The 12,881-nt window shown below is 39.6% G+C and overlaps 1 protein-coding gene across 5 annotated transcripts in view; it reads left to right on the top strand.

Moving 5' to 3' along the window:
* LOC139745944 (uncharacterized) overlaps positions 1 to 12,881 on the top strand; it is a 61,251-nt gene that overhangs the window by 43,164 nt on the left and 5,206 nt on the right. For 3 of the 5 annotated variants that reach the window (XM_071656656.1, XM_071656658.1, XM_071656659.1), the window contains 2 exons: positions 1,030 to 1,194; positions 3,079 to 3,180. In XM_071656656.1, coding sequence (XP_071512757.1) covers positions 1,030 to 1,194; positions 3,079 to 3,180 — 267 coding nt within the window. The remainder of the gene's footprint in view (positions 1 to 1,029; positions 1,195 to 3,078; positions 3,181 to 12,881) is intronic. The other 2 variants (XM_071656657.1, XM_071656660.1) reach the window with 1 other exon arrangement.

Genomic DNA, 12,881 nt, shown 5'->3' with positions numbered 1-12,881 from the left:
AAGAGGTTATATGATAGTAAAGAGTATGAGAGAGATGGGGCCCCACTAATATAAAACTCCCTCCCCACACAGTACAAATAGGTAATTACACACACACACACCAGCCAAAGCCAGGCACCTTTTATTGATTAGGTGTGAGGAGAGGTTGAGTGGCTGGTTTAATGAGATGACTGCCTTCTGAAAGATTCAAACCTAGGTTGGCCCAAGCATGATTCGAAATCTGCAGTGCAAACCACTACATAATTGACTTTTTTCTTGTTTGGTCATCCATCAGCAATGTTCCTTACAGCCACCTAACTTTTTGTGTTTGTTATGACTGGATATATTATGAGTCACTTTGTCATGAAATGGCAAGTGGTCTATCAGATTATGCATCTATAGTTGTGATTAGGTCCTTATACTGGATTAGTCAGCCTTTCAGTGTTGTCACTACCATTTGGAAATGTCTCTAAAATCAGTAAGCCTCCTTAATGGATTCACAGGAATGTTCTTGGCGAGTTACAAATTGGAGAAATAAAGATATATGAAATAAAATAACAGACAGCATATTTTCACAGAAAATAACTGCAAGCTTCAGGAGTAATGGCCATTTCCTTCTGTTATAGGGTATATGCTGCCATCCCATAAACCTTCAGTTATCTTGTTTAAGGAGTTTTTAAGTTTTACCTTTTTCTAAGTTATAAGGAAAGATGATGACTCGGAGTTTATCTGAGTTGAGGGCAGTTGGCTGTTCTTTTTTGTGTGGGATTAATGTAGTTTCCACGAAAAGCTAGGTGCATATACTTTGACATGCAACTTTGTCATGATTCATATCAATTTTTGTCATAAATGAAAAAAAATCAGGTAAACAGTTTTTTTATATTTATATACAATGCTTCAGAAGCAGTAAGCTTACATTTTGATGCATGAAATTCTTGGTCATATGTTTATTCCTTCTACAGAAAGAATACGAATCTTTACTCATGAATGACGAAAATAGAGAATTAGTACTTGCTGGCAGTTTAAACATTTATTATTGTTCATTTTCAGATTACCACACCAGTGATGCTTGCAATAACTGAGTTGTACAAACGTGAACTTGAAGTGTTTGGTCATAAACAGCTTCCCAGGTTCCACATGCCAAAAGCTTTTCATGATAGAAGTGATTCATCTTTGGTCTTATTGGCTAGACAGTGTCCTTATATTCACACCTTGGTAAGTTCATTATTTTTCTATTTATTAAAGAGCTTGTTGTTCCTTAAGTTTCCATTACTGCAGTTGTGTGTTTTGTACAATGTTTGAGTTGATATATACAACCCTTTCAAAATTGTTAGAATTTTTTTGTCAACAAATTATACAAGTGTGTCAGACTTGTACTTTTATCATTGATTGTATGTTTCAATGCACATCTTTGAGTTACTTATTTGTTTACTTGTTTATACAGTATGGGGAGAGAGTTCTACAATCTTAGGGCACCATCTCATGAACTTTCAATGGTGTCAGGTAGCCATTTGAACCTTTGTGAACTGCTAACATTCACATTTAACTCATTTGATCTTTTCCAGCCACCAACCATCTTTATGCTAAACAGAATTTCTTTACATCCTTACTGACCAGCTTCTTCTCTAACTTACTGTTGTGGCCTCTGGCTAATCTTGCATTGAATTTCATTAAGACCTGGTCACTTTCGACATCATCCAACTAATTTGGAAACTTGAAGGATGTAATCAGTTCTCACCGTCTTTCTACTCTTTTCTACGCTGGACAGATTTGTAGCCCTCAGCTACAAATCTGAAACTCAACTCTCTTTAGCTCTTGTACCATCTAAGTTGCTCTTCTCAGGACTCCCTTCACCAAATTTTTGTGCTTTAGATACTGTGAAGAATTGAGAGGCATAATCCTCTTTTTTGTCTTTGTTGCAAATACCTTACCAAATTTTACCTTATCTTTACAACTGAATGTTTTTCTGATATTTGCCAGCTGATAGTTTGCCTCCTTCACAGTTCTGATGTGCACCTCTGTGTAATATATTATACACAGTTTGACCTGTAGCTCCTTGTCACACCTATGGAGAAGTACCTTTTTGAATGAGGGGTGTAACCCGCTTAGGTGTCATTGATGGTATGTTTGATATTTATAATTTTTTGATAATTTTTTTCTGCCTCAGCAAGGTAGCACCAGGAACATGTATAAAGAACTGTCTTGTTTGATCACATCCTTTCTCTAGCTCTCATATATTGTGAACTGGAATCAGAGCCTCCATCCACATCCAAGCCCCACACACAGTTTTGTAGTTTCCTTAGAACACTTTACATGCCTTGGTTCAGCCCATTTACAGCACATTGCAGCCTGCCATATGCTACATCATTCCAGTTCATTATGTTTAGTGCATACATCTCACCTTTCTGAATGTTCAGGTCACAGTATCACTAAGCCTCTTTCACTCTATCCTTCCATCTTTATGGTCTCCCCATCCCCCTTATTTCCTCCACTTCTGACCCATAGCTCCTCTTGATCAGTCTTTCTTTACCTATTCTTCCATTATGTCTAAACCACCTTGGTTAACTCTGTTAATCAGACTGCACTTACTACTACACCTTGCTGTTACACTGCCAGTCTTTGCAGGACCAACCACCCACTTATACCACTTATTGCCCACAGGCATTAAATTTTCTACAGACCCACCCTCTTTAGTTCATTCAGTACTCAATATTCTCATTCATATAACATAATCAGAACTACAGTACTTTCAAACATGGCCATCTTTGCATTAATAGACTTTCTTCCACACATTTCTCAGTGCACCTAGAACCTTAGCACCTCAGGAGAGAAAAGGATATAGTTTTGAGGCTTGTATTGGTTATAGTTAATTGGAGCAATGAAATATTCAGGGATGATATGCTGTCAGTGAGCTGAGCTAGAACATATGAAGTGGTCAGGAAAAAACCACTGAAAGGTCTTTGGGACTTACATGGAATTAAGTGACTGGTTTTGATGACAGTTAGAGAATGGATTTAAGCAAATAAGGCATTACCCACCCTAGCTGCATGGAAAAAGCAAAAAGTATGGAAAAGAAAGAGTTAATTTGATATATTTTAGGTTGTCCGAGAAAAAGTTTCAACGGCAACAGTGCTGTTAGTGGCTCATACTGCAAAGAACCTGCACTATTTCTACATACGAAGAAATGCAATAATTCTAAAGGTAAGTGGAGATTGTCTTTGTTAAGTCAAATTATTCTCTAATATTATCCAAAATTTTTGCATTTGAAGGAAAAGCCACCAAGGAAAAATGTACATACATATATACATACATACATACATATTGGAAAGGATCACAATTTTGAGTGTGATCAAGTATATTCCTATGAGTCCACGGGGAACATGCCTGTTTACCAAATGGTGTCCTGGCTACGTCTCTTCATTGTATATCAACTGACTGTTATATTTCTCTCTTGTCTCTCCCCTGATGATGTGATTATTACTCGAAAGTGCACTTGGGAACTTATCGTATTTCATTTTCCCCGTGGACTCAGGAATACATACATACATGCATGCATGCATGCATGTGTATGTGAGAATACATTAAGGTTCATAATCTGAAAGGGTTTCTGGAAGGATATGAGTAAAGTCAGCCTTGATTTTTGTTTGTAAAGTAGTTAGTGTGAAGGAAAATAATGGTCAATGTATGTTTGTGTATGTGATGTACCTGCAAAGAATTGTGGAGGATATTGAAATTGTGAACTTTTGGGGGCTTTACACGTGAGCTTGGAGTAGCCAGGTTAGTATCTGTGGTAAAAAAGATACATAGGCTGAGTATATGAACTAGAAGAGAGAGTAAAGGGACTTGAAGGTCTTGAGCAGGTTGTGGAAAGTGCCAGAAAGTATAACAAAATGTTGAATAACTTAAAAACTTTATGGAAGGGCATGATAAGACAATTAAAATGAATTGACACATACAATGTGGGATTATGTGAGAAAGTATCAAGACATTATCCATTCTAAGAGGAACATTGACATCAGAATGCTTGAGGGTACCCGTATTGTGGGACTGATTGAAAGTAGAGACTCCCAGAGGGAGACAACACATAAGCTCAGGGACTAATTTTGAGGTCCTTTTTACTCTCATCAGCTAATCTGGAAGGAAACCAGGTTTGGACAGCTTATTTCTATTTCATTGGGAATGAACTGATCTTGTAAAACTGGAGGAAGATTTCATGATTGATGTATGTAGCTATTTTCTTTGCTCTTTCAAGTAAGGTATTTAGTTTTCATGCAGCAAGAAGTGTTAGCTTCATGTTCAAAACAACACACATTTGGACAAGACATTTTTTGTCATTTTTCCAGCTCTCTCTTTCCTGTTCTATTCTCATATCCTTCATCTTTTGTTTCTTTATGCATGACTTTGTATTTGTTTTCTTGAAACATAATGCCATTTGTTACAGTTTTCTCTGATTTTATCAATATCTTCATGCAAAAGTCTCAATGGGATTATATTTTTCCTCTGTACTGTAGCATCATCTGCAAAAAGTTTTCCGTTGAATGGTTACTATTAAGTAGATCATATACATGAGATGAAAAAAGCATGATTTTATTATTATGATACTCAGTCGCTGTCTCCCACGTTAGTGAGGTAGTGCAAGGAATTGTCTTGTGTTAATTAGGGGTTACATGAAACATTTTTCTCTTGACTTGAGTTCGTGGTAAAGCCTAAGAGTAAATTTAGTGAATGTGGAACATGCAGTGTGAATTGACTGAAAATCTTAAGAATATGTATATGCATTAAAATACGTAAGTAATTTTTTCAAGAGTAGGCATATCTCATGCTTTGTTGTAAGGGTTACAAAAACATGTCCCTCAAGATACAATATCTTAGATATGCCTCTATCAGACTCTAACCCCAATTTCCTTTTTTTTTTTTTTGATTAACATAGATTCTTTATTTACCATGTTTTACTTTGCATTTATATTTTTGATAAGTTCATAAGCAAAAAACAAACAAAAAAATGGCCACATTCTCTCACACTCAGTCTCTAGCTGTTATGTGTAATGCACTGAAACCACAGCTCCCTTTCCACATCCAGGCCCCACACAACTTTCCATGGTTTACTCAAGACATTTCACATGCTTTGGTTCAGTCCATTGACAGCACATCGACCCTGGTATACCACATCATTCCAATTCACTCCATTCCTTGCGTGCCTTTTACCCTCCTGTATATTCTGGCCCTGATCACTCAAATCTTTTTCCACTCCATCCTTCCACCTCCAATTTGGTCTCCCACTTCTTGTTCCCTCCACCTCTGACACTTATATCCTCTTTGTCAGTCTTTCCTCACTTATTTTCTCATGTCCAAATCATTTCAACACACACTCTTAAGTTCTTTCTACCACACTCCTCTTATTTCCACACATCTCTCTTACCCTTCCATTACTTACTTGATCAAACCACCTCCCACCACATATTTTCCTCAAACATTTCATTTGCAACACATCCACCCTCCTGCGCACAACTCTATCCATAGCCCACGCCTCGCAACCATACAACATTGTTGGAACCACTATTCCTTCAAACATACCCATTTATGCTTTCCGAGATAATGTTCTCGACTTTCACACATTCTTCAAGGCTCCCAGGATTTTCACCCCCTCCCCCACCCTATGATTCACTTCCGCTTCCATGGTTCCATCTGCTGCCAGATCCACTCCCAGATATCTAAAACACTTTACTTCCACAGTTTTACTCCATTCAAACTTACCTCCCAACTGACTTGTCCCTCAACCCTACTGAACCTAATAACCTTGCTCTTATTCACGTTTACTCTCGGCTTTCTTTTTTCACACACTTTACCAAACTCAGTCACCATCTTCTGCAATTTCTCACCTGAATCAGCCACAAGCACTGTATCATCAGCAAACAACAACTTACTCACTTCCCAAGCCCTCTCATCCACAACAGACTGCATACTTGCCCCTCTCTCCATAACTCTTGCATTCACCTCCCAAACAACTCCATCCATAAACAAATTAAACAATCATGGAGACTTCACGTACCCCTGCCACAAACCGAGATTAACTGGGAACTAATCACTCTCCTCTCTTCCTGCTCATACCCATGCATTACATCCTTGATGAAAACTTTTCACTGCTTCTAGCAACTTACCTCCCTCACCATATACTCTTAATACCTTCCACAGAGCATCTCTATCAACTCTATCATATGCCTTCTCCAGATCCATAAATGCTACATACAAATCCATTTGCTTTTCTAAGTATTTCTCACATACATTCTTCAAAGCAAACACCTGATCCACACATCCTCTACCACTTCTGAAACCACACTGCTCTTCCCCAATCTGATGCTCTGTACATGCCTTCACCCTCTCAATCAATACCCTCCCATATAATTTACCAGGAATACTCAACAAACTTATACCACTGTAATTTGAGCACTCACTCTTATCCCCTTTGCCTTTGTACAATGGCACTATGCACGCATTCCGCCAGTCCTCAGGCACCTCACCATGAGTCATACATACATTAAATAACCTTACCAACCAGTCAAGAATACAGTCACCCCCTTTATTAATAAATTCCACTGCAATACCATCCAAACCTGCTGCCTTGCCGGCTTTCATCTTCTGCAAAGCTTTTACTACCTCTTCTCTGTACATATATACACATGTACATATTCATACTTGCTGCCTTCTTCTATTCCTGTCGCCACCCTGCCACACATGAAATGGCACCCCTCCCCCCATGCACACTCGAGGTAGTGCTAGGAAAAGACAACAAAGGCCACATTTGTTCACACTCATCTCTAGCTGTCATGTGTAATGCACGGAAACCACAGCTCCCTTACCACATCCTGGCCCCACCAAACATTCCATGGTTTACCACCAGACGCTTCACATGCCCTGGTTCAAGTCCATTGACAGCATGTCAACCCCGGTATACCACATCATTCCAGTTCATTATGTTTAGTGCATACATCTCACCTTTCTGAATGTTCAGGTCACAGTATCACTAAGCCTCTTTCACTCTATCCTTCCATCTTTATGGTCTCCCCATCCCCCTTATTTCCTCCACTTCTGACCCATAGCTCCTCTTGATCAGTCTTTCTTTACCTATTCTTCCATTATGTCTAAACCACCTTGGTTAACTCTGTTAATCAGACTGCACTTACTACTACACCTTGCTGTTACACTGCCAGTCTTTGCAGGACCAACCACCCACTTATACCACTTATTGCCCACAGGCATTAAATTTCCTACAGACCCACCCTCTTTAGTTCATTCAGTACTCAATATTCTCATTCATATAACATAATCAGAACTACAGTACTTTCAAACATGGCCATCTTTGCATTAATAGACTTTCTTCCACACATTTCTCAGTGCACCTAGAACCTTAGCACCTCAGGAGAGAAAAGGATATAGTTTTGAGGCTTGTATTGGTTATAGTTAATTGGAGCAATGAAATATTCAGGGATGATATGCTGTCAGTGAGCTGAGCTAGAACATATGAAGTGGTCAGGAAAAAACCACTGAAAGGTCTTTGGGACTTACATGGAATTAAGTGACTGGTTTTGATGACAGTTAGAGAATGGATTTAAGCAAATAAGGCATTACCCACCCTAGCTGCATGGAAAAAGCAAAAAGTATGGAAAAGAAAGAGTTAATTTGATATATTTTAGGTTGTCCGAGAAAAAGTTTCAACGGCAACAGTGCTGTTAGTGGCTCATACTGCAAAGAACCTGCACTATTTCTACATACGAAGAAATGCAATAATTCTAAAGGTAAGTGGAGATTGTCTTTGTTAAGTCAAATTATTCTCTAATATTATCCAAAATTTTTGCATTTGAAGGAAAAGCCACCAAGGAAAAATGTACATACATATATACATACATACATACATATTGGAAAGGATCACAATTTTGAGTGTGATCAAGTATATTCCTATGAGTCCACGGGGAACATGCCTGTTTACCAAATGGTGTCCTGGCTACGTCTCTTCATTGTATATCAACTGACTGTTATATTTCTCTCTTGTCTCTCCCCTGATGATGTGATTATTACTCGAAAGTGCACTTGGGAACTTATCGTATTTCATTTTCCCCGTGGACTCAGGAATACATACATACATGCATGCATGCATGCATGTGTATGTGAGAATACATTAAGGTTCATAATCTGAAAGGGTTTCTGGAAGGATATGAGTAAAGTCAGCCTTGATTTTTGTTTGTAAAGTAGTTAGTGTGAAGGAAAATAATGGTCAATGTATGTTTGTGTATGTGATGTACCTGCAAAGAATTGTGGAGGATATTGAAATTGTGAACTTTTGGGGGCTTTACACGTGAGCTTGGAGTAGCCAGGTTAGTATCTGTGGTAAAAAAGATACATAGGCTGAGTATATGAACTAGAAGAGAGAGTAAAGGGACTTGAAGGTCTTGAGCAGGTTGTGGAAAGTGCCAGAAAGTATAACAAAATGTTGAATAACTTAAAAACTTTATGGAAGGGCATGATAAGACAATTAAAATGAATTGACACATACAATGTGGGATTATGTGAGAAAGTATCAAGACATTATCCATTCTAAGAGGAACATTGACATCAGAATGCTTGAGGGTACCCGTATTGTGGGACTGATTGAAAGTAGAGACTCCCAGAGGGAGACAACACATAAGCTCAGGGACTAATTTTGAGGTCCTTTTTACTCTCATCAGCTAATCTGGAAGGAAACCAGGTTTGGACAGCTTATTTCTATTTCATTGGGAATGAACTGATCTTGTAAAACTGGAGGAAGATTTCATGATTGATGTATGTAGCTATTTTCTTTGCTCTTTCAAGTAAGGTATTTAGTTTTCATGCAGCAAGAAGTGTTAGCTTCATGTTCAAAACAACACACATTTGGACAAGACATTTTTTGTCATTTTTCCAGCTCTCTCTTTCCTGTTCTATTCTCATATCCTTCATCTTTTGTTTCTTTATGCATGACTTTGTATTTGTTTTCTTGAAACATAATGCCATTTGTTACAGTTTTCTCTGATTTTATCAATATCTTCATGCAAAAGTCTCAATGGGATTATATTTTTCCTCTGTACTGTAGCATCATCTGCAAAAAGTTTTCCGTTGAATGGTTACTATTAAGTAGATCATATACATGAGATGAAAAAAGCATGATTTTATTATTATGATACTCAGTCGCTGTCTCCCACGTTAGTGAGGTAGTGCAAGGAAACAGACGAAAGAATGGCTCAACCCACCCACATACACTGTATATACATAAACGCCCACACATGCGCATACACATGCCTATACATATCAACATATACATACTCAGACGCATACATATATATAGATGAAATACATATAGATAGATAGAATAGATAACATACTCAGACATATACATATATACTTTTTCTTTTCTCTTTCAAACTATATGCCATTTCCCGCGTTAGCAAGGTAGCGTTAAGAACGGAGGACTGGGCCTCTGAGGGAATATCCTCACCTGGCCCCTTCTCTTTCCTTCTTTTGGAAAATTAAAAAAAAAGAAAAAAAGAGAGGGGAGGATTTCCAGCCCCCCGCTCCCCCCCCCCCTTTTAGTCGCATTCTACGACACGCAGGGAGTACGTGGGAAGTATTCTTTCTCCCCTATCCCCAGGGATAATACATATATACTATATTTATTTATTTTGCTTTGTCGCTGTCTCCCGCGTTTGCGAGGTAGCACAAGGAAACAGACGAAAGAAAATGGCCCAACCCACCCCCATACACAATGTACACACACACACACGCCCACACACGCAAATATACATACCTATACATCCCAATGTACACATATATATACACACACAGACACATACATATATACCCATGCAAACAATTCACACTGTCTGCCCCTATTCATTCCCATCGCCACCTCGCCACACATGGAATACCATCCCCCTCCCCCTCATGTGTGCGAGGTAGCACTAGGAAAAGACATCAAAGGCCCCATTCGTTCACACTCAGTCTCCAGCTGTCACACAATAATGCCCGAAACCACAGCTCCCTTTCCACATCCAGGCCCCACACAACTTTCCATGGTTTACCCCAGACGCTTCACATGCCCTGATTCAATCCACTGACAGCACGTCAACCCCGGTATACCACATCGATCCAATTCACTATATTCCTTGCCCTCCTTTCGCCCTCCTGCATGTTCAGGCCCTGATCACACAAAATCTTTTCCACTCCATCTTTCCACCTCCAATTTGGTCTCCCACTTCTCCTCGTTCCCTCCACCTCCGACACATATATCTTCTTGGTCAATCTTTCCTCACTCATTCTCTCCATGTGCCCAAACCATTTCAAAACACCCTCTTCTGCTCTCTCAACCACGCTCTTTTTATTTCCACACATCTCTCATACCCTTACATTACTTACTCGATCAAACCACCTCACACCACACACTGTCCTCAAACATCTCATTTCCAGCACATCCACCCTCCTGCGCACAACTCTATCCATAGCCCACGCCTCGCAACCATACAACATTGTTGGAACCACTATTCCTTCAAACATACCCATTTATGCTTTCCGAGATAATGTTCTCGACTTTCACACATTCTTCAAGGCTCCCAGGATTTTCACCCCCTCCCCCACCCTATGATTCACTTCCGCTTCCATGGTTCCATCTGCTGCCAGATCCACTCCCAGATATCTAAAACACTTTACTTCCACAGTTTTACTCCATTCAAACTTACCTCCCAATTGACTTGACCCTCAACCCTACTGTACCTAATAACCTTGCTCTTATTCACATTTACTCTTAACTTTCTTCTTCAACACTCCCAGAACCTTCCCCCCTCCTCCACCCTGTGACTCACTTCTGCTTCCATGGTTCCATCCACTGCTAAATCTACTCCCAGATATCTGAAACACTTCACTTCCTCCAGTTTTTTCCATTCAAACTTACCTCCCAATTGACTTGACCCTCAACCCTACTGAACCTAATAACCTTGCTCTTATTCACGTTTACTCTCGGCTTTCTTTTTTCACACACTTTACCAAACTCAGTCACCATCTTCTGCAATTTCTCACCTGAATCAGCCACAAGCACTGTATCATCAGCAAACAACAACTTACTCACTTCCCAAGCCCTCTCATCCACAACAGACTGCATACTTGCCCCTCTTTCCAAAACTCTTGCATTCACCTCCCTAACAACCCCATCCATAAACAAATTAAACAACCATGGAGACATCACGTACCCCTGCCACAAACCGACATTTACTGGGAACTAATCACTCTCCTCTCTTCCTGCTCATACCCATGCATTACATCCTTGATGAAAACTTTTTTTTTTTTTTGATTAACATAGATTCTTTATTTACCATGTTTTACTTTGCATTTATATTTTTGATAAGTTCATAAGCAAAAAACAAACAAAAAAATGGCCACATTCTCTCACACTCAGTCTCTAGCTGTTATGTGTAATGCACTGAAACCACAGCTCCCTTACCACATCCTGGCCCCACCAAACATTCCATGGTTTACCACCAGACGCTTCACATGCCCTGGTTCAATCCATTGACAGCATGTCAACCCCGGTATACCACATCATTCCAATTCACTCCATTCCTTGCGTGCCTTTTACCCTCCTGTATATTCTGGCCCTGATCACTCAAAATCTTTTCCACTCCATCCTTCCACCTCCAATTTGGTCTCCCACTTCTTGTTCCCTCCACCTCTGACACATATATCCTCTTTGTCAATCTTTCCTCACTCATTCTCTCCATGTGACCAAACCATTTCAATACACCATTTTCTGCTCTCTCAACCACACTCTTTGTATTACCACACATCTCCCTTACCCTTTCATTACTTACTCAATCAAATCACCTCACACCACATATTGTCCTCAAACATATCATTTCCAGCAAATCCACCCTCCTCCGCACAACCCTACCTATGGCCCATGCCTCGCAACCATATAACATTGTTGGAACCACTATTCCTTCAAACACCCATTTTTGCTCTACGAGATAATGTTCTTGTCTTCCAGACTTTCTTCAACACTCCCAGAACCTTCCCCCCCTCCTCCACCCTGTGACTCACTTCTGCTTCCATGGTTCCATCCACTGCTAAATCTACTCCCAGATATCTGAAACACTTCACTTCCTCCAGTTTTTCCATTCAAAACTTACCTCCCAACTGACTTGTCCCTCAACCCTACTGAACCTAATAACCTTGCTCTTATTCACGTTTACTCTCGGCTTTCTTTTTTCACACACTTTACCAAACTCAGTCACCATCTTCTGCAATTTCTCACCTGAATCAGCCACAAGCACTGTATCATCAGCAAACAACAACTTACTCACTTCCCAAGCCCTCTCATCCACAACAGACTGCATACTTGCCCCTCTCTCCAAAACTCTTGCATTCACCTCCCAAACTACCCCTTCCTTGAACAGATTAAACAACCATGGAGACATCACGTACCCCTGCCACAAACCGACATTTACTGGGAACTAATCACTCTCCTCTCTTCCTGCTCATACCCATGCATTACATCCTTGATGAAAACTTTTCACTACTTCTAGCAACTTACCTCCCTCACCATATACTCTTAATACCTTCCACAGAGCATCTCTATTAACAATGTCTTTTACCTTCTCCAGATCCATAAATGCTACATACAAATCCATCTGTTTTTCTGATTATTTATCATATACATTCTTCAAAGCAAACACTTGATTCACACATCCTCTACCACTTCTGAAAAGATAAAAAAGTATTGTTCCAATATCTACTACTTACCTGAGCTCTTTGTTTCCTTCCATAGATATTATAATCCAATTTAATGAATGCCAGCAACCTCCACTATGTTTTTGCAACCATATCAGGCGTGGGCTATATATAGA

This window comes from Panulirus ornatus, chromosome 63 (assembly GCF_036320965.1).
Source record: "Panulirus ornatus isolate Po-2019 chromosome 63, ASM3632096v1, whole genome shotgun sequence".
In the NCBI taxonomy this organism is placed as follows: Eukaryota; Metazoa; Arthropoda; class Malacostraca; order Decapoda; family Palinuridae; genus Panulirus; species Panulirus ornatus.
The sequence above is the reverse complement of the archived record's forward strand: the minus strand, read 5'-3'. Positions and strand labels throughout refer to the sequence as shown.